Genomic DNA, 23000 nt, shown 5'->3' with positions numbered 1-23000 from the left:
AGGTTCTTCTCGCTGCTCAAGGCTCTCACTTGTGCTGGAAATAACACTTCATTTTACCATCATATCACACACACTTTCCGGTTTGAATATGCTCAGAGCTGAGAAAGGCAGGAAGGCTGGACAGGCTGCATTCTTCCAAACCCAACAAGTAACACACACCACATTAAGATTGAGACGTGTTTGATACTCAGTCCAAGAGCTGCTTATGTGTTTGGACTGATTTTGTATATAAATTAAAAAAACGAGGGGCATTACCACCTCTTCTGAGTGCCTGACTGCCTTAATAGGAACTTTTTTGTGGTTTTGGCTGCAGGATATCGGCTCGATTCCACTCTCAGGCCTGTAGTTAGTATGCTGCAAGCATTCTTGGTGATGAACCCGAACTGAAGACTAACACCACAGAAAGCAACAGATTTGAGAGCCATTTGAACGACCAGAATCTCTTTGAAAACGCCTTACAAACGACGTCTCAAAGGGGTCCGTCTCCACTGGTCACTGAAGTGATTTACAAGCCAATGAGGATAGGAAAAAGAAAGGAGATTATGCGTAAAAGGATGGTTTCCTGTAGCAACATGTGGTCGGGGTTTTGTTTTGGGGTTTTTTTTTTTGTCGTCAGCTTTCTTTCTATTGTGTGTGATTGCCTCAGTGTTTGTGCGCTCAGGTGTGAAATCTGGTGTTACGGAGCTGCCAAGATGGCACGTTAACTTTCACTTCAGCATCTACAGGGAAGCAAACTTTAAAAAAAAAATTCACGACAGGCTGAGGCTTATCAGCAGGCACTCCTTGTTGTGCAGTGATTTCTGAGAAAAATCTCCACCCGGAAGGCTTTCCAGGTGTGTTATAGCCTTGAATGACAAGTTGAGGAAAAAAAAAAAAGATTTAAGTGCTATGTCAATATTTAGACTTCATGCTTCATAATTTCAACTTGTTATTTTGATATATTACTTTGACTGCTAAGACTAAAACTGACCAAACTCTATAATGATAATAGCGGTTATTTTTGACGGTTCGAATTCGACATACCATTCCTGAACACATTTAGCCGAATTTAGTATTAGTAGATCTACAGTACTGTGCAAAAGTCTTAGGCACGTGTAAAGAAATGCTGTCGAACAAAAAAAAATGCTTTAAAATAATGAAATGAAATGTTTCAACATTAAAAAAAGCTATAAAACAGTAAGCAGTAAGCCATAATAAATGAAACAAAGTCAATATTTGGTGTGTGACGACCCTTTGCTTTAAAAAAAAAAAACAGTAGTCTCAGGTACAGTGAGTGCAGTTTTATAAGGAAGTGAGCTGTAGGTTTTACTGAGCATCTTACAGAACCAGCCACAGTTCTTCTGGACACTTTGACCATCACACTCGCTTCTTCATTTTGCACCAAAACCCAGCAACGTTCATTATGTTTTCTTTTTTAGTCTGAAAAGTGCTCTCTTATGGAATATGCTGCTCAGATACAAACATTTGTTTTCTGTAGCATTTAATTTTGTGCTGGAAAATAAACGTTTGGAGTCTAAAGTGTTTTTGTACTGACTCGATAATGTACAAGTCATAAAATAGAAATCTGTAACACAGTTTGTATGAAAAAAAAAAACCCAGGGTGCCTAAGACTTTTGCACAGTACTGTATATATTCCACTTAAGCAACATCTGGCTTGCTTACTGTCTGGCAAGCAGCGTACTGAATTTGATTTATAAGCTAATAGTCAGTCATTTAGCCTTACTGATAGAGTGTAGGCTGTTTTATAATGTATAGGTCAAAGTAATGGTATAATATACCGAAATAATGACTTAAGTTGAAATTAAGAGTTATAACGCTGAAATAAAGACGTAATACTTTGAAATAACAAGATAACAAGAAGAAGAAAGGCACTTGTTTACAACTTGCACTTCAACGCTTCATTTGAAGAAACAAAACAATACTGAAATAGATATCCTTTACAGGGTACAGTTACATATTGTAGAATTATACAATTAACAGTTATTCCACGAAATCGAGTACTACATGAGCTGATAGCTGACGAGGCGCATAGCGCCGAGTTGGCTATACAGTGGTGCTTGAAAGTTTGTGAACCCTTTAGAATTTTCTATATTTCTGCATAAATATGACCTAAAACATCATCAGATTTTCACACAAGTCCTAAAAGTAGATAAAGAGAACCCAGTTAAACAAATGAGGCAAAAATATTATACTTGGTCATTTATTTATTGAGGAAAATGATCCAATATTACATATCTGTGAGTGGCAATAGTTTGTGAACCTCTAGGATTAGCAGTTAATTTGAAGGTGAAATTAGAGTCAGGTGTTTTCAATCAATAGGATGACAATCAGGTGTGAGTGGGCACCCTGTTTTATTTAAAGAACAGGGATCTATCAAAGTCTGATCTTCACAACACATGTTTGTGGAAGTGTATCATGGCACGAACAAAGGAGATTTCTGAGGACCTCAGAAAAAGCGCTGTTGATGCTCATCAGGCTGGAAAAGGTTACAAAACCATCTCTAAAGAGTTTGGACTCCACCAATCCACAGTCAGACAGATTGTGTACAAATGGAGGAAATTCAAGACCATTGTTCCCCTCCCCAGGAGTGGTCGACCAACAAAGATCACTCCAAGAGCAAGGCGTGTAATAGTCAGCAAGGTCACAAAGGACCCCAGGGTAACTTCTAAGCAACTGAAGGCCTCTCTCACACTGGCTAATGTTCATGAGTCCACCATCAGGAGAACACTGAACAACAATGGTGTGCATGGCAGGGTTGCAAGGAGAAAGCCACTGCTCTCCAAAAAGAACATTGCTGCTTGCCTACAGTTTGCTAAAGATCACGTGGACAAGCCAGAAGGCTATTGGAAAAATGTTTTGTGGACAGATGAGACCAAAATAGAACTTTTTGGTTTAAATGAGAAGTGTTATGTTTGGAGAAAGGAAAACACTGCATTCCAGCATAAGAACCTTATCCCATCTGTGAAACGTGGTGGTGGTATCATGGTTTGGGCCTGTTTTGCTGCATCTGGGCCAGGATGGCTCGCCATCATTGATGGAACAATGAATTCTGAATTATACCAGCAAATTTTAAAGGAAAATGTCAGGACATCCGTCCATTAACTGAATCTCAAGAGAAGGTGGGTCATGCAGCAAGACAACGACCCTAAGCACACAAATCGTTCTACCAAAGAATGGGTAAAGAAGAATCACGTTCATGTTTTGGAATGGCCAAGTCAAAGTCCTGACCTTAATCCAATGGAAATGTTGTGGAAGGACCTGAAGCGAGCGGTTCATGTGAGGAAACCCACCAACATCCCAGAGTTGAAGCTGTTCTGTACGGAGGAACGGGCTAAAATTCCTCCAAGCCGGTGTGCAGGACTGATCAACAGTTACCGGAAACATTTAGTTGTAGTTATTGCTGCACAAGGGGGTCACACCAGATACTGAAAGCAAAGGTTCATATACTTTTGCCACTCACAGATATGTAATATTGGATCATTTTCCTCAATAAATAAATGACCAAGTATAATATTTTTTTCTCATTTGTTTAACTGGGTTCTCTTTATCTACTTTTAGGACTTGTATATAAACACTTATATATGAGTGTTTGTTTATATTGTTTATTTCAATTATTCTATTTTTTATTTATTGCATTGGCTGTTTGCACCGTGGGTCAGAGAGGACTGAAATTTCATCTGTGCTGTATGTCGAGCATGTATAGCATATTTGACAAAGTTGACTTGACTTATGAAAATCTGATGTTGTCTCATCTCATCTCATTATCTCTAGCCGCTTTATCCTGTCCTACAGGGTCGCAGGCAAGCTGGAGCCTATCCCAGCTGACTACGGGCGAAAGGCGGGGTACACCCTGGACAAGTCGCCAGGTCATCACAGGGCTGACACATAGACACAGACAACCATTCACACTCACATTCACACCTACGCTCAATTTAGAGTCACCAGTTAACCTAACCTGCATGTCTTTGGACTGTGGGGGAAACCGGAGCACCCGGAGGAAACCCACGCGGACACGGGGAGAACATGCAAACTCCACACAGAAAGGCCCTCGCCGGCCCCGGGGCTCGAACCCAGGACCTTCTTGCTGTGAGGCGACAGTGCTAACCACTACACCACCGTGCCGCCAATCTGATGTTGTTTTAGGTCATATTTATGCAGACATATTGAAAATTCTAAAGGGTTCACAAACTTTCAAGCACCATTGTAAGCCATGTACGACAAGATTGAGTGGAATAACTGTTTTATTCTATCCACATTCACTGGATTTTGAGAAACAGAGCGTTTTTAATTTTTATTTTTTTGCAAATTCGATAAATAAAAACTTTATACAAAACGTCCGACAAAATCATTTCCACTTAGAATGTAAACAAACCGGCAAAATGACAGTAGCAATGTGTGAAAAATGCGATGATAATAATTCTTGAAAAAAAAAGATCTTACCATCAAATACTTTCATTCCATACTTGGTTGCTTTTTTGTATTTTTGGGGGGGTTTGTTTTTATTTCGTCCTCGGCTGGTTCAGCAACACGCGCCGCCATTTTGTTTTTCTCTACTCATGGTATAGGAGCTGATAGTCTAGTAGTAGAGTAGCCAATCAGAGCGCACGATTGCTCATATCCAGTGAATGTGGACAGAATAATAGTTATTATCCTTGAAAGGGGATTATTAATGATGGACTATTAACACTGACAGATTTACTTGGAGTAGAAAAAAGGGCTTCAAATGCTTTTTCCTTGTAAAGTAAATAACCAGGGGCTTGTCAGGCCTGCTCAGACAACCTGCTCTCTCCCAGGCTGAGGCCAAGCAGACGAGCTGGAACAGAAACGAGCTCAACAGCTTTTCCCCGCAAACCCTGATGAGTCCTGTTTCTTTCTGACGTCACAGGTGGAATTAGAAAAAAACAACAACAACAACAAAATAATTCACACACTGACAAAGACCCAGGATGATCGAGAGGCAAGGAGGCAAATTGAGAGTGTGTGAGAGACCGTGTGTGTGTGTGTGGGGGGGAATCCTGGCACAGCTTTAAGTTACATGACCGGTTTCTCTTTTTAATCCTTCCCCAAAAAGTAGCGATATGTTGAGTGAAGCATAAAGTTGAGCAGTGGCAGGTCCACTCCACTCTTCCCCCAGCTCCAGAAACCAGGAGTAACACTAGAGCATTGTTCCTCATTTCCTGCTACTCTCGCTGAGATCAGAAATCCTCACTCACCCTTTCTGGACCCCACACTTGCATCCCTACAACTGGCATATTACTGCTGCTGATTTTATAGCACCTTACTGTATATTTTACTTCCAATCCATGTTATACACAGAGGTGGACAGTAACAAAGTACATTTACTTGAGTACTGTACTTAAGTATGCTTTTTGAGTATCTGTACTTTACTTAAGTATTATTAATTTTGGAAACTTGACTTTAACTTCGGGCGGCACGGTGGTGTAGTGGTTAGCACTGTCGCCTCACAGCAAGAAGGTGGCCGTGGCCGGCGAGGGCCTTTCTGTGTGGAGTTTGCATGTTCTCCCCGTGTCCGCGTGGGTTTCCTCCGGGTGCTCCGGTTTCCCCCACAGTCCAAAGACATGCAGGTTAGGTTAACTGGCGACTCTAAATTGACCGTAGGTGTGAATGTGAGTGTGAATGGTTGTCTATGTGTCAGCCCTGTGATGACCTGGCGACTTGTCCAGGGTGTACCCTGCCTTTCACCCGTAGTCAGCTGGGATAGCCTCCAGCTTGCCTGCGACCCTGTAGAACAGGATAAAGCGGCTAGAGATAATGAGATGAGATGAGACTTTAACTTCACTGCATTTGAAAGACAAATATCGTACTTTTCACTCCACTACATTTCTATCAAGGTCATCGCTACCCGTTACTATGAAACAGCTTTGAAAATTGATGTCTTTTCTTTTCCTTTCCAAAACGTGATTGGTTTTTTCACAGGTGACACTGAGACAGCTTATCACTAGGGTCACGTCACATCCATAGACTGGATAAAATCAAGATCAGTGATTTCTCCGCAGCATTATTTAACACGATCAGTTGATGGCAGAATGGAAGGAGGCGGTTCTTCTGGAGAATGCATGCACCCATGGCCCATGAACCCATGTTTCAGTTTTCTGAAAGGAATAAAGATGCGTTTCGTTTTAAATGTTTGCTTTGTTTGCCTAAAACGAACCACGTCACAGCCTACAAAACCTTGCTGTTCAACCTGCAGAAGCATATTGAGGGAAATAAACATTTTATTCCAAGAGAAAGTTTGCAATGAAGTTGTCTGTGCTTTTAGAGCTAGCGATAACGCTGCAATACCTGTGCAGTCTGGTTAGTCAAATGACTTTCTATGGATTTGCCCGCCAAGTTGCTGTAGCCTTGTCCACGGCTAACATAGTTAGTTAACTTGGACACCGTTAGTTAGCATGTAAAAATGGAGCTATGCTAACATGAATACCGTTAACTTATCTGAAGTCCTTTCAGAAATCTGTTTTAGCATAATCTTGCCAAATAAACAATGTAGAAATCTTTCTTTTCTAGTAGCGTTAGCTACCCAATATGATTTCAAGTTTGAAAAGTGTTTGCTAGCATGTCAGATGGAGTTTCACTGACTTGCTAGCTTAACATTAAACCACCATGATGGCACAGCATGCGTTCATTTTGTGAATCCACAAAATAATCCAGTCGGTTGCTTGAGAGGTATTTGGTACTGTAAATGTTGTGGCAATAATACAATGCGTTGACACAAAATGTACTTTTAATACTTAAGTATTTTTAAAAGCAAGTACTTCAGTACTTTAACTTAAGTAAAAATTTGACTGGACAACTTTCACTTGTATCGGAGTAACATTTGACCAGTGGGATCTGTACTTTGACTTAAGTAATGAAGTTGGGTACTTTGTCCACCTCTGGTTATATCAGATGCGGTGATGGAGCCTGATGCGCAGTTTCTATAAGGAAGGACGGCTCGCTGTGTACTTCTGATGTTACAGCTTGTTTTTTATAAATCTTAATCCGTGGGCATGCCACGAATTACTGGCACACAATAACAAACCACGCCTTGGACAGCGCTGTCAGATACGAGTACACAAATATAACTCCATCTCTTCAAAACAGTTGTTGTCCTGCTACCACTTGTAGAATTTCTTCTTTTTTTTCTGCTGCAGCTTCAAGCAAGCATGAACTTGTATAAGCCAGGATATATTTGTCAAGTAGACAGTGAAATATTAAAGTGGCTCCAGCAGTTTGGCATGAGCTATGAAAATGTTAACAGTTCGACCAAAAATCCACAAATCATAACCATACCCATTAAAGGAAAACCACAAAACTGTACTCGGGTCTTTTTTTTTTTTTTTAAAGACGTCATCATGCTCTGCATGTAACAGACACAATTTACAATCTATGCAAGTAACTGCAGAAAAACTGGCAAAATGCATGAAAAGGAGTTTGATTTCCTGTAAATCCTTGCACAGCGCAAACCAAAGTTTGCTTTTAATTGAAAGTCTGTCCCCCCCCCCCAAGTCCCAGCCCTAAAAATCATAACAGCATGACCCATAAAACTGGCCTCGGATCAGCCCTGCCCTACACGTTGCCGAGGTAAAGCCTCTTCATTAGCTGCCTGATTCATGTAACATCACTGGTTCTGAAAAACCTTCATCCCTTCACCCTGCATGCCCTCGCCGTCATGCTCTGGAGGCAACTGCTAAAGAATCATTAAGAGCAAACGCCAACCGTGACGGAAAGCAATTTCTGATTCTCGGCTTCAAATTGCATGCAGACCTCTTTGGATCATTTGCACAGATTTGTGAATGTGGCTGAAGAGAAGAGAAGAGAAAAGAAAGGACCTGCCCCCAAGCAAGGTCATTTATACGTCCCCTCAAAGATGTAACATTTATTCAGCTGGATCAGTTGAACACGTCCCGACTCAATTTGCCCTCACACATCCTTATGCACTTCTCACAGAAAAGGTTACGAGTTGTGTTCAAACTGGCCACGAATCGTGTCATGGGTTTCAGACTGCTCTCTTGTTAACTATTCCCCGGGGGCTTGTACAGATTGTTCTTTGAATGTTGTTCAGAATTTATTGGGTTAGATTCAGACACAGCGGAGAACAAAGCACTCTGAGTGGGTTATAGGCTTACTTTGCCAAGCACACACTGCACCACGGGTTTCTCATGGCACATGCCTATATAAATCTAAACAAGATAATGGGGAGGGGAGGGGCGGCACGATGGTGTAGTGGTTAGCACTGTCACCTCACAGCAAGAAGGTTCTGGGTTCGAGCCCGGGGGCCTTTCTGTGTGGAGTTTGCATGTTCTCCTCATGTCCGCATGGGTTTCCTCCGGGTGCTCCGGTTTCCCCCACAGTCCAAAGACATGCAGAAATAGGAGGGTTGCAGCAAGAAAGTTGCGGCATCCGGCATAAAACTACATTCCAATTAATATGACATGTGGAGGCGGCACGGTGGTGTAGTGGTTAGCGCTGTCGCCTCACAGCAAGAAGGTCCTGGGTTCGAGCCCCGTGGCCGGCGAGGGCCTTTCTGTGCAGAGTTTGCATGTTCTCCCCGTGTCCGCGTGGGTTTCCTCCGGGTGCTCCGGTTTCCCCCACAGTCCAAAGACATGCAGGTTAGGTTAACTGGTGACTCTAAATTGACCGTAGGTGTGAATGGTTGTCTGTGTCTATGTGTCAGCCCTGTGATGACCTGGCGACTTGTCCAGGGTGTACCCCGCCTTTCGCCCGTAGTCAGCTGGGATAGGCTCCAGCTTGCCTGCGACCCTGTAGAACAGGATAAAGCGGCTACAGATAATGAGATGAGAGATGAGATGACATGTGGATCACTAAGGTCCATGTGGACCCCGACCCGGCAACAGTGCTGGACAAGGAGATGATGATGATGATCATGGGTAGGGGATAAGAAATACATTCAAAAATAAGTAGACAATCAAAAAAGACCAAGACATCTAACAGTTATTCCACAAAATCCAGTCGTATATGCACTGATAAACCATGAACGACAAGATTGAGTGGAATAACTTTTATTCTATCCACGTTCACTGGATTTTGAAACACGGAGCATTTTTATTTTTTGCAAATTTGATCAATAAAAACTTTATACAAAACAGACGACAAAATAATTTCCGCTTAGAATGTGAACAAACTGGTGAAGTGACAGGAGCAATGTGTGAAAATTGCTATAATAATAATAATTCTTGAAAAATAAAAAGATACATTCTTGCGCTCAAATACTTTACATATTTTGTTGCCTTTTTTTGTATTTTGGGGGTTTTGTTTTCGAGTCGAGTTTTCATTTCATCCTCGGTTGGTTTAAGTAAAGACACTTTTCTTTTACTTAGCCATTTCTGTTTCTTTTAAATACCTGATAAAGTGATATATCTGACTTAATGTGCTCCTCCATTTTGTTTTTCTCAACTCATGGTATATGGGCTGATATCCTAGTAGTAGAGTAGCCAATCAGAGCGCGCAATTGCTTGTATCCAGGGAATGTGATAGAATAAAGTGTGAGGTGTATTTGACCGGTGAATAAAAAGAAGTGAAAAAGTCTTTTTGTCAAACAATAAGAACGGCAGCCTGATGTGTGAAACGTCTCTGAGGTTGGTGTAATGGAGGGTGAAGAGCCAAGGAGTGAAAGTTCTAAGGAAAAAAATAAGTGTGATTTGATGAGTGTGCTCTGCATGTTGCAGGCAAATATATACAGTATATATAAATTTATCATCAAATATTCTACAGAGCTCACTGAAAAAAATTTGTATCAATTATAAGAATCGTTTTGGACAAACTATAATAAACTCAGCTTGATTATTTAAACCTTACTGTGATTGGCGCATTGACAGGTGAAGAGCCAAGGAGTAACAGAAGAGCTGCGATGTCTGGGATTGCTCAATGCCCTGGATAAAAACCGGGATATCCCCGAGGACCTAGCCCAGCTCTTAGGAGAATCCTGCATCAAACTGGCTGAAGGCATCAAAGCCTACATCTCTAAGGTGAGTCTACATCTGGAAGTGGTTAAGAAGCACAAGAGCTCCATTACGCAACCCGCAAAGCCGACGCATGCCGTCACCAGGCCTGTTTATCGACAGCCGGCTCGTTTTGCTGACTCCGATAATGTTCAGATCAGCGCTTTTGAAATAATATGTTTGGGCTCAGTGGCAAAAGCAGTAGGCAGTTTTTAGTTAAGGTCTTCATTACTGTTACCATAAATGTGTCAAAGCAAGGCAATCATTTCTTCATGCAGAAAACGTGGCTGTGTGACTCATCAATTGCTTTAAGGAACTTCATGTTTGTAGGGACTTTCGCAGCATTATGCCAAGTGAGTCACCAGTGTGCCCTGTTCATGAACCACTTTCCTATAAGTCCCAGCTTGAAGGGAATGACTTCGATTTCCACTGGAACATCTGGTTAATCCTGTGTTCAGTTAGTTCATGTTCTATCCTGTAGAAATGGACACAGAGCAAGTTTTTGTCTTTTAGGTGATGGAGGATGGCGTGTCTCATCACACTGGTGTAAAAAGTGCATTTATCCATCTTAGGCACCAAATATATACGATTTGAATCGATTTCTTTTGTTTGCTCTAATCCAGCACCTCCAGTTCTCCACTAGAGGCTTTCTGACGCACAGCACCCCTCCCGCTCTGTCAAATCTTTCACTACTAATTGAGTGAGGCTGCAAACAATTTATTGGTGCTGGGAGACTGAGGCATTTGGCACTTAATTCAAAACACATGTGCCATTTTCTGAAAGATGTGGACGCAATTATGGCTCCCGAAAGAATACCCAGATCGACTTAAGGGTCAGTCAGTGGGGGGGGAAAAAAACCCTCATGAGGACACATACATGTCCTTGATGCAAGATCTGAGAAAGATATGGATTTTATATATATCAGAGGTGGATAAAGTACCCAACTTCATTACTTAAGTCAAATACAGATCCCACTGGACAAATGTTACTCCGATACAAGTGAAAGTTGTCCAGTCAAATTTCTACTTAAGTTAAAGTACTGAAGTATTTGCTTTTAAAAATACTTAAGTATTAAAAGTACATCTTCTGTCAATGCATCATTGTATTATTGTCACAACGCTTACAAAACCTAACGCCTCTGAAGAAACTGACTGGATTTACTGACTCGCTTGTAGAACCTGTAGAATAAATGCCTGGTAGAATGTTACAAAATTAAACACAACTGAACTGAAAAAGAGCCATTGTCGTTTTCTTTTTTGTAGTTGTAACACTCCTCCCCACCCCCACAAAGCAGCACGGTAGTGTTCTGACCCAGCTGTGGCAGTGTGTGCACACATGCATGTGTATGTTAATCAGGACAGTGGAATAGCTGTAAATGCAGCTTGCTCAGAAAATAAAAATGACAATCCAACCCGCTTAAAACCCAGGTCCACACCTCGTGCTTGGTAACTGCCCAACAGCAGCACTGCTTTAAGCAATACACACACACACACACACACACACACACAAAAAGAAGTGCAAGACCATCATCTGACATCAAAACAAAAAAATTCCAGTAATTTGTTGTGACTGACTAGTACAATACTGTCCATCTCACAGGTCTCATATGCGCAAGTGTGTGTATTCATGCACATATGAATCTGCCTGTGGAATCATGGTGGTTTAACATTAAGCTAGCTAGTCAGTGAGGCTCCACCTGACATGCTAGCAAAATCTTTTCAAACTCGAAATCATATTGGGTAGCTAATGTTACTAGAAAAGAAAGATTTCTACATTGTTTATTTGGCAAGATTATGCTAAAATATGGGGCGGCACGGTGGTGTAGTGGTTAGCGCTGTCGCCTCACAGCAAGAAGGTCCGGGTTCGAGCCCCGGGGCCGCCGAGGGCCTTTCTGTGTGGAGTTTGCATGTTCTCCCCGTGTCCGCGTGGGTTTCCTCCGGGTGCTCCGGTTTCCCCCACAGTCCAAAGACATGCAGGTTAGGTTAACTGGTGACTCTAAATTGACCGTAGGTGTGAATGTGAGTGTGAATGGTTGTCTGTGTCTATGTGTCAGCCCTGTGATGACCTGGCGACTTGTCCAGGGTGTACCCCGCCTTTCGCCCATAGTCAGCTGGGATAGGCTCCAGCTTGCCTGCGACCCTGTAGAAGGATAAAGCGGCTAGAGATAATGAGATGAGATGAGATGCTAAAATATTTCTGAAAGGACTTCAGATCAGTTAACGTTTTTCATGCTAGCGTAACTCTGTTTTTACATGCTAACAGTGTCCAAGTTAACTAGCTATGTGTAAACATTAGCCATGGACAAGGCGATGGCAACTTGGTGGGCAAATCCATAGAAAGTCATTTGACTAACCAGACTGCATAGCTATTGCAGCATTATCACTAGCTCTAAAAGCACAGACAACTTCAGTACAAGCTTTCTCTTGAAATAAAACGTTTACAGACCTCAATATACTAGCGCAGGTTGGATGGTGAGTTTTTGTAGGCCGTGATGTGGTTCGTTTTAGGCAAACAAAGCAAAGATTTAAAATTAAACAACTCTTTATTCCTTTCTGAAAACTGAAACATGGGTTCTAGGTATAGCCATGAGTGCGTGCATTCTCCAGAAGAACCGCCTCCTTCCATTCAGCCATCAACTGATCAAGTTAAATAATGATGCAGAGAAATCATTGATCTTGGTTTTATTCAGTCTATGGATGTGACGTGACCCTAGTGATTACTGATCGGCTGTCTCAGTGTCACCTGCGAAAATAACAATCACGTTTTAGAAAAGAAAAGAAAAAACATCCACTTTCAAAGCTGCTTCATAGTAACAAGTAACGAGGACCTTGATAGAAATGTAGTGGAGTGAAAGGTACGATATATAAAATGGATACATGTTACAGCGTCTTTGCATTTGCTTGCGTGTCTATACAAGTTAGTGTGAGAGATTTGGGCTTCATTAGAGGAAGAAAAGAAACAGGCCCAACAAGCAGTAAGAATGAGAGAGAGAGAGAGAGAGAGAGAGAGAGAAGAAAACAGCAAAAGAGAAACAAAACAAGTGAGCAGAAGAGAAAACAACCGAGGCAGTGAAAGAGAGAGAGGAATGTTTATTAAGTGTAGGCCTTCAGAATGTTGAGAATGCCAGCACACATGGTAGTTATTACTGATAGATTGAAACAAGAAAAAAAAATCCCAGGCTCACGCTTACATATTACATACAGCAGAGTGTGAGATCATTAGAAAGCCCCTTGAACACATGCATGCGCACGATCAACCCAGGCCTTTGTTACTGCTGCAATTATTGTGTCCTGGGCTCAACTTTGATGTAAAGCCAAAACAAAGATCTGCTGCTCGTCTCCAATACAGAGAGAGTTTTTTCTGTTTAACCCTGCACACGGGGACCTGCACAGACCTGGCTGGATTTCTCGGATAGAAATGAGCAGTTGTAGTAAATACATCAGGGCAAGACTCGTGATAATATCAGCCTTCCTGTGCCAGTTAATATCATGAACACTGACTCCACCTGAGTAAGCAGGAGCGAAGGAGGAGCTAACAAAGCCTTCTGAAAATCCCTAAATCCAGGCTCCATTTCCCCCTCGTTTCTCAATGGGACTTTTTGTCCCTTTGCCCTGGTCCCACGTCCATCTCGTCCATCTTTGTTTCAGTCTAATGACTCCTTAAATCAGAGAGGAAGCATTTCTTCAAGCTCAAGAACCACTTTTACACATCACTGAAAAAAAAAACATACCAGAAATCCCATTCTCTCTAAAAGTTAGAAGCAATCAAACTTTAATTTTCGGAGATCAAATAGTGTTCGAGAAAAATGAATTTTCTTTAAAATATCAGACTGGCTTCCTGCAGTGGTGATGTATGCGATGACATTGGGTAGCGGTCGCTTGGAGCAACTTGGCTGTTTATATTCTCTGTTTGCATCGCAGTTTTGCTAGTTTTACAAGCATTTTAACGAATTTATCAGTTTTTAAATAAGTATGCCTCATTGTGGAGCATATGAATGCCACAGTGATGCTAAAAAGAAAGCACGAGCTGGAACTCGACTGCATTTCCACAGAGAAAATGCAAAGTGTTCTTGATCAGCTGGAACAGAAGGATATCAACAGAAACTGGATCAGACATGAGACCTTGTACTGCAAACCCTTTTTTCCCCCCACATGATCAACAGATAGTGTGTGTGGCTGCGTGCTCCAAAATCTCAGTTTAAAATGGCTCAACTCACAGCGCGACATGACACTTCATGCTCTAAAATCTTTTTTTACATGATCTACAGCTGGTGCTGGGTAGATTAACAGAGAGAGTGTGGGGCATGGTTTAAAACAGAGATTTTAGAGCATGCAGCCACACACACTTTCTGTAGATCATGTAAAAAAAGATTTGCAGCATGAGGTCTCATGTCTGATCCAGTTTCTGTTGATATCCCTCTGTTCCAGCTGATCAAGCACACTTTGCGTTTTCTCTGCGGAAATGCAGTCCAGTTCCAGCTTGTGCTTTCTGTTTCGCATCACTGTGGCATTTATATGCTACACAATGAGGCATACTTACTTAAAAACTGATAAATGCAGTAAAATACTTGTAAAACTAGCAAAACTACGATGTAAACAGAGAATATACACAGCCAAGTTGCTCCAAGCGACTGCTACATGGCGTCATCGCATACGTCACCACCGCAGGAAGCCCATCTGGCATTGTAAAGAAAATTCATTTTTCTCGAACACTATTCGGTCTCCGAAAATGGAAGTTTGATTTTTCAAATCTGTGACTACTTTTACTTAAAATAAATTTGAGGATAAATCCGCTGAAGGATCCCTTTAAATAAATCTATACACACACACACACACACACACACACACACACACATTTTAATACTTTTATTTGGATCGTCGCACAGGGAAGGATTACAAATCCAAACATTATTGGAAATATTCTGCAGATTGGCAAGTGTGATCATATAAAAATAATAAGTCCAGTAGTCTCTATGGATAAATATGACATCTCCGTCTCCAAATGGACAAGCTTCCTATTATGGCAGAAATTGAACAGTATCTGGCCAGTCTCTTCGCGCTTGTTTTGCATAATCCACACAGTTGCAAGCCTCACATGACCAGTTTATGTATATGTCCAAGGCTCCCAAATACAAGAACAATTAATTTGCAGTTATACCCAAGACCCATGAGTGATTCAAGAAGTGGCTGGTACTTCAACATTTTGGCATTAAAACAAGTGTCCATATATAAATCAAAAGAGCAGCCTATTTCAACAATGGTTACTGTTCTGTTTGTTTCATCAATGATGGTAATATCTGGAGTGTTTGGGAGATTATCCAATTGAACATTGTCATGATTTTCTGTATTAAACCAGTTGATCTGCACCGCACTGTGTTTATGTATATTTGTAGTTGCATCTAGAATGTCTTTAATGCTCTCTGTGATCAGGTCAACCAGTCGGTCATGTCTTACAATGTAGAGTCCTTTATAAAAACTACAGCCATTAAAGATATGGGCAGTTGTTTCATTTTCCCTAGTAGAACAGTGAAGGATGCAGTGTGGGTCATGATTATGGGGATACCAGGTGGCCAAGTTATACTTCGTTGGGAGGACTTGGAGGCGGGCTTTGATGGTAAACATTAATATGTCCTCACCAACGGAGCAGTTAGAGAGCACAGAGTGTGACAACGCATGATCTGCAAAGGCTAAACCCGCCAATTTCCCTTGCAGCTTTAGACTGGCCCAGTGCTGTGCGCTCTCTGACAGCTTCATTTGGAGGATGAAGGCCCGCGCATGTTTCGCGGGCAGCTCTTGCTCACCGTCGCCTTGCGCATAAGTTGCGCATGGGTAGATGAGTGGGTCTGTGATTATATTGTCATCGGGTGTAATTTTTGTGCCGTCTAGTTTGCCCCATCGCAGATGTATTCCTGTGCAGATGCAAAGATCATTTAGATCCATCCAGTCTGACCTCACACCAAATCCGGTTGCTCTAATATCCAGTTTACCGTTGCTCTTCACCTGGAATCCTAGAAATTGAGCGTCGGCATCATGCGCAACGGGAATCTTCCGTCGCTTTAGGTGTTGAAATAATGAAGCCCGGGCCATTTCTCGGATCTGTAGATCGTCACTGTGTAGCATGTTGAGCAGGTGGCTGGTTCTGGAAGCGGTGTAGATCCATTCGATGTTGGGTACTCCCAGCCCCCCCCTTCCTTTTAGACTGAAAAAGTATGTCCCTGGTTGAGTGTGTGTTTAGCCCGAACCATTGTCTTACAGTTTGGACAGTTATGTTATTGAGTTCAGTGAGGGTTTTTTGTGGGAGATGAAGATTTGCAAAAAGGTGTTGAATTTTGGACAGGGCTATTTCTCGAATGGCTTGTACTTTGAACATAACGGGTAGGGGGGCTGAGTCTATGAGTTGCAATCTACGAGTGTACTTGCTGATGAGTTCTGACTGTTGATGTTCCCAGTCGCCTGCGACACTGAATTGATGGCCGAGGTAGGTGTAGGTTTCATTGCGCGAGTACACTCGTAGTGGTTGCTGTAGTAATGAAAAGGCTGGTGGTTTGTCGCGTTGCGACTGATACCAGCGGTTTCCTCCGCTGCGCCTCTCATAAAAAACAGCGCATTTAGTGGGCTTAACCTGAAGCTTTGACCACAACAAAAAATGTTCCGTGCAAGTGAGCATGTGTTGTATGACTGACTCATGTCTTGAGGCAATCTGTACGTCGTCTGCGTATCCCTGTACTGGACTTGGTGAGCACACCCCTTCAGGTGCGCACTGGCCCATCCATTTCAGCCAGTTATCAATGGCCAAAACAAAGTTGATGGCGCTCCAGGGACAGCCTGTTTTAATCCCTACTTCCAATGAGATTGGATCAGTAAGGGCCTTTCCACAGATCACCTGGGTGAAGGATGATCTGTAGACATCTGTAATAATGTTTACGTAAGCCTGGGGGAGATGTATTTCTTTTAGCGCATGTAGCATTACGCTATGGGGCAGGGTGCCGAACGCATCACGGAAGTCCAGAAATACGGCATAGAATTTACTGGAATCATGTTTAAAATCATCAATTCCCGTCTTTAGGCAAAACACATGTTCATGCATGCCCTGCACACACACACCATAGAACTGTTTTGGGCTGGGTTTCCCAAAAGCCTCCTAACGCTAAGAGCATCTTAACTAGGAGAGAGAGGGTTCATTGTGATGCTCGCACTACCATTTAAAATGATGATCTTTGTGCTACGATGCTTTTGGGAAACCCACCCCTGATTGCTGATAAATCTTCTATAACAGCAGCTCATTCTACAATGTTAAACTATAAATAAATAAATAAATAAATAAATAAATAAAATGTAATGTTGTGCTGTAAGAAATAAAACGTGCAATTGTTGCCAAATTGCTGTAGTATAAGTGGAACAAAACACTTCGGAAAGTGCTATTCATAGAAAATAAATCAACCTTGGGATGGCACCAGAAACTCAAAGGACAGGTGTTTGTACAGTTCAGTAACTCTTTTTCTGAGAGAGATTTATGTGGTCAGAAAGATAATACAGTTGAGTGCAAAAGTTTGCATCCCCTTTGATTTCTCAAAGGACTAATAAAGTATATACACACAAAAAAAAAAATTGTAGGTATACACGATAAAACATCTTCAAGACAAAATCCATATCATGAGGCAAAATGAATAGAAAACTGCTTCAAAAAGAACCAAAGGAAGGTCCAGGAGAGTGAAAACTTTTGATCTAACTTACTATTGACATCGTAATGTACACTATTTGAACATTTGGGTTGTGTTATATCTGTGACATAAAAAAAACATCATTAAAACAGAACATACTCAATGCTTCTTTGTTTATAGAGGTTAATTTCCGAAAGGTATACAAACTTTTGCACTCAGCTACATGTGTTATTTTCTAATCTTTTCAGAAGCTGTAAAACAGGTTTTTGAGAGAGAGAGAATGTGAGCAGAAGACATTTGGGAAAGACGAGGGACAAAAAAAAAAAGTTCGAAAGAAACACAAAAAGCCAGGGAAGGGGAAAAAAAAAAAAAAAAAGAGAAGTAGTTAATAAGGTGATGGAGCCAGGGACGGCTGGCGCTCTCGTGTTGCTGTGCTGTGGAGTACGCGAGGGCTTGCCGCCTGCCAAAAATGTTCTCGAGGCGCTTGAAGCTGGTTCTACTTAGAGTCAGATTTCACTAACCCGCTACAGCGACCTTCTGAGGGAGAGAGGCAGAGAGAGACGGAGCGAGATTTAAAGGCAGCTTTAAAATGTTTGGAAGCCGCCATGACAGTTTTGTGTACTGCCAAGACTGAAGGCAAACTGTCAGGTCTTTAACACTTGCATTAAGTGTTGAAAGGTCAAGTAAAGGGGACGGTTTGAGCAGGCAAGGAACAGATGGGACAGAAGCGTGGTCTCAAATAAGATTGAGAAGTCTGAAAAAGTGTGGAGTGTGCATCAGAGCAACAACGAGCTCTCTGCTCAAGTGTAACAGAGCAGGACGTGGTTTTGGGTCAGCTTCATCGTGAAGCCATGAATGCCAGACTGCACTGACCCAAAAACACAGCACAAGTATATAGTGTATAAACACACACACACACACACGTATGTGCCTGAGAAAAAGGATTTTTTTTTTTTTTATGTATATGTGTTTTCATTTGTTTAATCAACACTGTTATCAATCTCAAATCTGTTGGAGCGTTCGACAGTGCAAAGTCTGGCTGCTTGAGATTTATAGTTAACTCGGTCACTCTCTCTTCCTGAAGCACAGCCACTGTTACTTATTAATGGCTCTCCTAAAGAATGCACAGCAATGAAGAGAGTTTTATCTCAAAAATAAAATTGATTCCAAACCCCAATCTCACGCTGATATTAAGGAATTAGATTATCTGCTGAGCTCAGACAGAGAAGAGGCAAACTATTTTTCTCCACAGTGTCTGTTTGTGCGCGCGCGCACGCAGAAATACTCCCCAGCGCCCTCTGTCCATCTTTCTCACATTGCGGTCAAAGGTTTCATACAGAGTTTGTTTATTGTTATTGCTGAGGCGCATTTATAGTTCCTATTCCTGACCTCGTCCATCAGTTTACAAAACGCTTTTCTCTGCACACCAGTTATCCCTGCTTCCTGTCTAACTTCCTATAAGTCCTACAAGTATAATCTCAAGCTTTACAGATTTCAAAGACTTTCCATTCCTCAGCATCGGACAGAATTATTGTTCTTTTATAGACCGAGCAATTTGCATTATGCAACATAACCTACAGGAAGTTGGTGGTTATCACAAAATCAACCGTGGTACAGAACACAGAAGTCTTGTTTTCCTGTGCATTTTGTTTATATTAACCCACTGATTACTTGGCTAGTTACCAGCGAAGTCAGTCACTTGGCACAGAATATCTTCTAAAATAGTCCTACATAGCCATGTTGTCGACTTGCCCATTTGGTATTTCCATTTATGGCAAAGTGAAACATGGAGAACTGAAATTCTTTGGAAGATGTTGAGCTCAACAGACTATGTTGGAGTGGCATGCGAGACATGGACATCAGCGTCTTGTAATTCAGAAATCACAAAACCTCTGACTGCTGAGGAAATCGGAATCAAGTATTCCCACAGAGATATAATAATTAACTAAGGAACTTAGAAGGAACACAACACTGACTCGAATTTGTGAACCTCATTTACACCCCAGAAACAAGTGATGTAGTGCTCCAATCAGGCACTTGGACTAAAGCCTAAGTCGAAGTAATTATTTCAACATGAAACTCGCTCGAACTCACATTGCTCAGCATTAATATCAAAGGAATTTTAATTCACCTTGTTTCGCTTTATCGATGACATGGGGGGGAAGAAGCCATGGCCTAATGGTTAGTGAAGCAGCTTTGGGACCAAAAGGTTGCTGGTTCAATTCCCTGAACCAGCAGGAATGGCTGAAGTGCCCTTGAGCAAGACACCTCATCTCCAACTACTCCCCAGGCTGTTCTGGGTATGTCGCTCTGGATAAGAGCATCTGCTAAATGCCTGTAATATAATGTGAAGTTAGACTCAGACTTGCTCATCAATTTATACTGTATGGCCAAACATTTGTGGACACTTGCCCGCCTGATTTATTTGCAGTTCTTCCCCAAACTGTTATCACAAATACACAATTGTATCGGATGTGTTTGTGGACTTTTACAGTTTTCCTTTACTGGAACCATCAGGTTCAAAAACCTGTTCCAGCTTGACAATGCCCCCATGCACAAAGTGAGCTCCAAGAAGACCTGGTTTGTCAAGGATGGTGTGGAAGAACTGGAGTGTCCTACACAGAGCCCTGATCTCAACCCCACTGAACACTTTTGGGATGAACTGGAATGCAGACTGCACCCCAGGGCTCCTCACCCAACATCAGGGCCTGAGCTCACTAATCCTCTTGTGGCTGAATGAACACAAATCCCCACAACCACACTCCAAAATCTAGCGGAAAGCCTTCCCAGAAGACTGGAAAGCACTTATGGGTGTGAAGGTCAGGAGACCACAAGCATTTGGCCTGGTTAGCAGTGACTTTGTATTTTGTACTTGGTTATTCTATGACTTCAGACTTGTACTCTGACTCACTTTTATATTATTCCAAGACTTGTGACTTTACTCAGAATCACTTCAGTTAAAAAAAAAAAAAGTCAAAGTACTTCCTATGCCAGGATCTGGTCTTCCCAGGCAGTCTCCTGTCCCAGTACTAACCAGGCCCTTAAGGCGTATTGGGCGGCACAGATCTTTGCTTCTATAGCCCTTGGCCTCGTGCTTATACAGCTCGAGTTACAGTGGGGGGTTGGTCCTCTGGTAACCGCGAGAGTTTGACTCCCCACTCGCATCTGTATTGCAGCGTGCCTTGCCAGACAGCAGTAGGTACCATTTTTATGATGGTCCTTGGTATGACCCAATCACAAGTACAACTCGATTGAGAAGCAGACACACTAACCACTAGGCCAGCTCACAGTTAACCACTTCACTAAGACTTGAGAATTAGCTTGGACTTGCTTATCTGTTACTTCAGACTTGACTTGGACTCACATATAAGACTTGAGAGTTGGTTTAGATTCACTTGTGCAAGATTTGAAACTGTACTCAGACTCACTTATGTAAGATTCGAGACTCAGTGCTGACTTCTTTATCCATGACTTGAAACACCCCCTCTCTGATGCCCTCATCAGAGTCATTTGTCGGCTGTCCATCGCCATTGATGAGGACTGAGGCCCGCACCAGAGCGACAGAGTTGTCCGCAGCGGTGGCACGAATGGCTTGGCTGAGTCGCCACAGAAAGTCTGATCTCATGAGCTCCTGCACACTATTTTCCTCTCCTAACAAAGCACCTTGCACAGTAAGGTAAGACAAATGATGTCGTGCCCCCATCGTGTTGTCTCTCTGGACCTCCAGACCTGATGCCAAGTGATGCACAAAAGTGATATAGACCTGACGGGTATGGAAGTTGCCACGCAGTGACAACTGACTTGCCGAGTGATGCCATCTTCTGCATGCCATCTGGTGGTGTGCCACTGGCCCTGTTGGGTTCATCTGCCATGTTGCACCAAAAAGCGCCCTGCTGCCAGCACCTTATTGGTGATGTACTGTTTAACCCATAGCTGGAACCCAGGCAGGTGCTACCACTCCGGGTCAGAGCGGACCTGGGAGCAATGGTGATCAAGGAGTAACTCCACTTTCCCCAATACTCAAGTCCTCCTGGACCAGAGTCAGAGTCCTTTATTAGTGAATTGACACTTGACTCAGACTCACTTAAGATTCAAGTTTTGACTCACTTTTATATGAATTAACACTTAAGACTCACTTATTCTCTGACATGAGACTCAAATCAGATTTACTTATAGATTACATTACATTAATGGCATTTAGCAGATGCTCTTATCCAGAGTGACGTACAACATACCCAGAGCAGCCTGGGGAGCAGTTGGGGTTTAGATGCCTTCCTTAAGGGCACTTCAGCCATTCCTGCTGGTCCAGGGACTTGAACCAGCAACCTTTTGGTCCCAAAGCTGCTTCATATATGGCTCGAGACCTGATTCAGACTCACTTATCTAAGCCTTCTGACTCGACTTGGACTCACTTGTTCATGACCAAAAATTCAACTTGGACTCATAACTCATTTGTTTAAAAAGGATTGATAAATATTTGTTTCTTGAACAATAGTTTTTCCAAACTGCGCTGCTACAAAGTCTGCTGCAATTTATTATTCCCATCCCAGAAACCCCATTCTGGACTTGATTTGATGTGAGCAACATCTTGGGGATTTTGGACTTTCCTGAGATGTAAGGGTGATATCACTCAGACTCAACATAGACGAGGGTAAATGATTTGTTTACGCCACTACCGTGACAGTGCTGCAGTTCAATCTTTGCTGTTACAAAGCACCAAGCTTGTGTGTGTATGTTCATCTCAACAGTTACAGTATTTTACAACATAAAATAATCTTAATCAGTGTCATGTGTGAAACGACGTTGGCAGATTCCGTGTCAAGTTGATGGAGAGGAACTCCAGAGGCGAGCGTGCCTCGGTCCGCTGTCTCTCATGCTGTCGCGGGGAGATTATGTCATTTTAGTGTGTGCGTAGGCGCTTCTCTGTCTGATGAATAGCGAGACATTTCGCGCCAACATCAACAGAGTCTCCGTAGTGCACTCAAACAAAATGCTGAAGGCTAGACGGAGAAAAGGAAGAAAAGACGGGGGGGGGGGGGGGGGGGGAGTTCTGCATCTGCAGGAGAGAACAGAAACAGACCATAAATAGAGACTGATGATAAACTTTAGTTTAGGAGAAAAACGATTGCTGTGCATTTCAGCAAGCACGCGCTTGTTAGGAATAGACCAAATATTTTACATTTCTGGGAAAAACAAGTCACAGGATTGGGTTTTATGTTTGTCACTTTATCAGCCGGATACATTGTGTAGAAAGAATGAAGACCGGTTTCTAATCCAGCATGAAGGAGTTGCTTCACTGAGCTCTAACATGCTACTTAGTAATTTCTTGAAATCTGATCCATCCAGAAGACATTCTTTAGCCCTTGAGTCTTTTTTTTTTT

The 23000-nt window shown here is 42.2% G+C and overlaps 1 protein-coding gene across 2 annotated transcripts in view; it reads left to right on the top strand.

Moving 5' to 3' along the window:
• tnfsf10l (TNF superfamily member 10, like) overlaps nt 1-23000 on the top strand; it is a 44594-nt gene that overhangs the window by 4215 nt on the left and 17379 nt on the right. For both annotated transcript variants that reach the window (XM_060929950.1, XM_060929858.1), the window contains one exon: nt 9837-9986. In XM_060929950.1, the coding sequence (XP_060785933.1) occupies nt 9837-9986 (150 nt within the window). The remainder of the gene's footprint in view (nt 1-9836; nt 9987-23000) is intronic.

This window comes from Neoarius graeffei, chromosome 1, assembly GCF_027579695.1.
Source record: "Neoarius graeffei isolate fNeoGra1 chromosome 1, fNeoGra1.pri, whole genome shotgun sequence".
Taxonomy (NCBI): Eukaryota; Metazoa; Chordata; class Actinopteri; order Siluriformes; family Ariidae; genus Neoarius; species Neoarius graeffei.
Note: the sequence above shows the minus strand (reverse complement) of the source record. Positions and strands in the feature narration are given on the sequence as shown.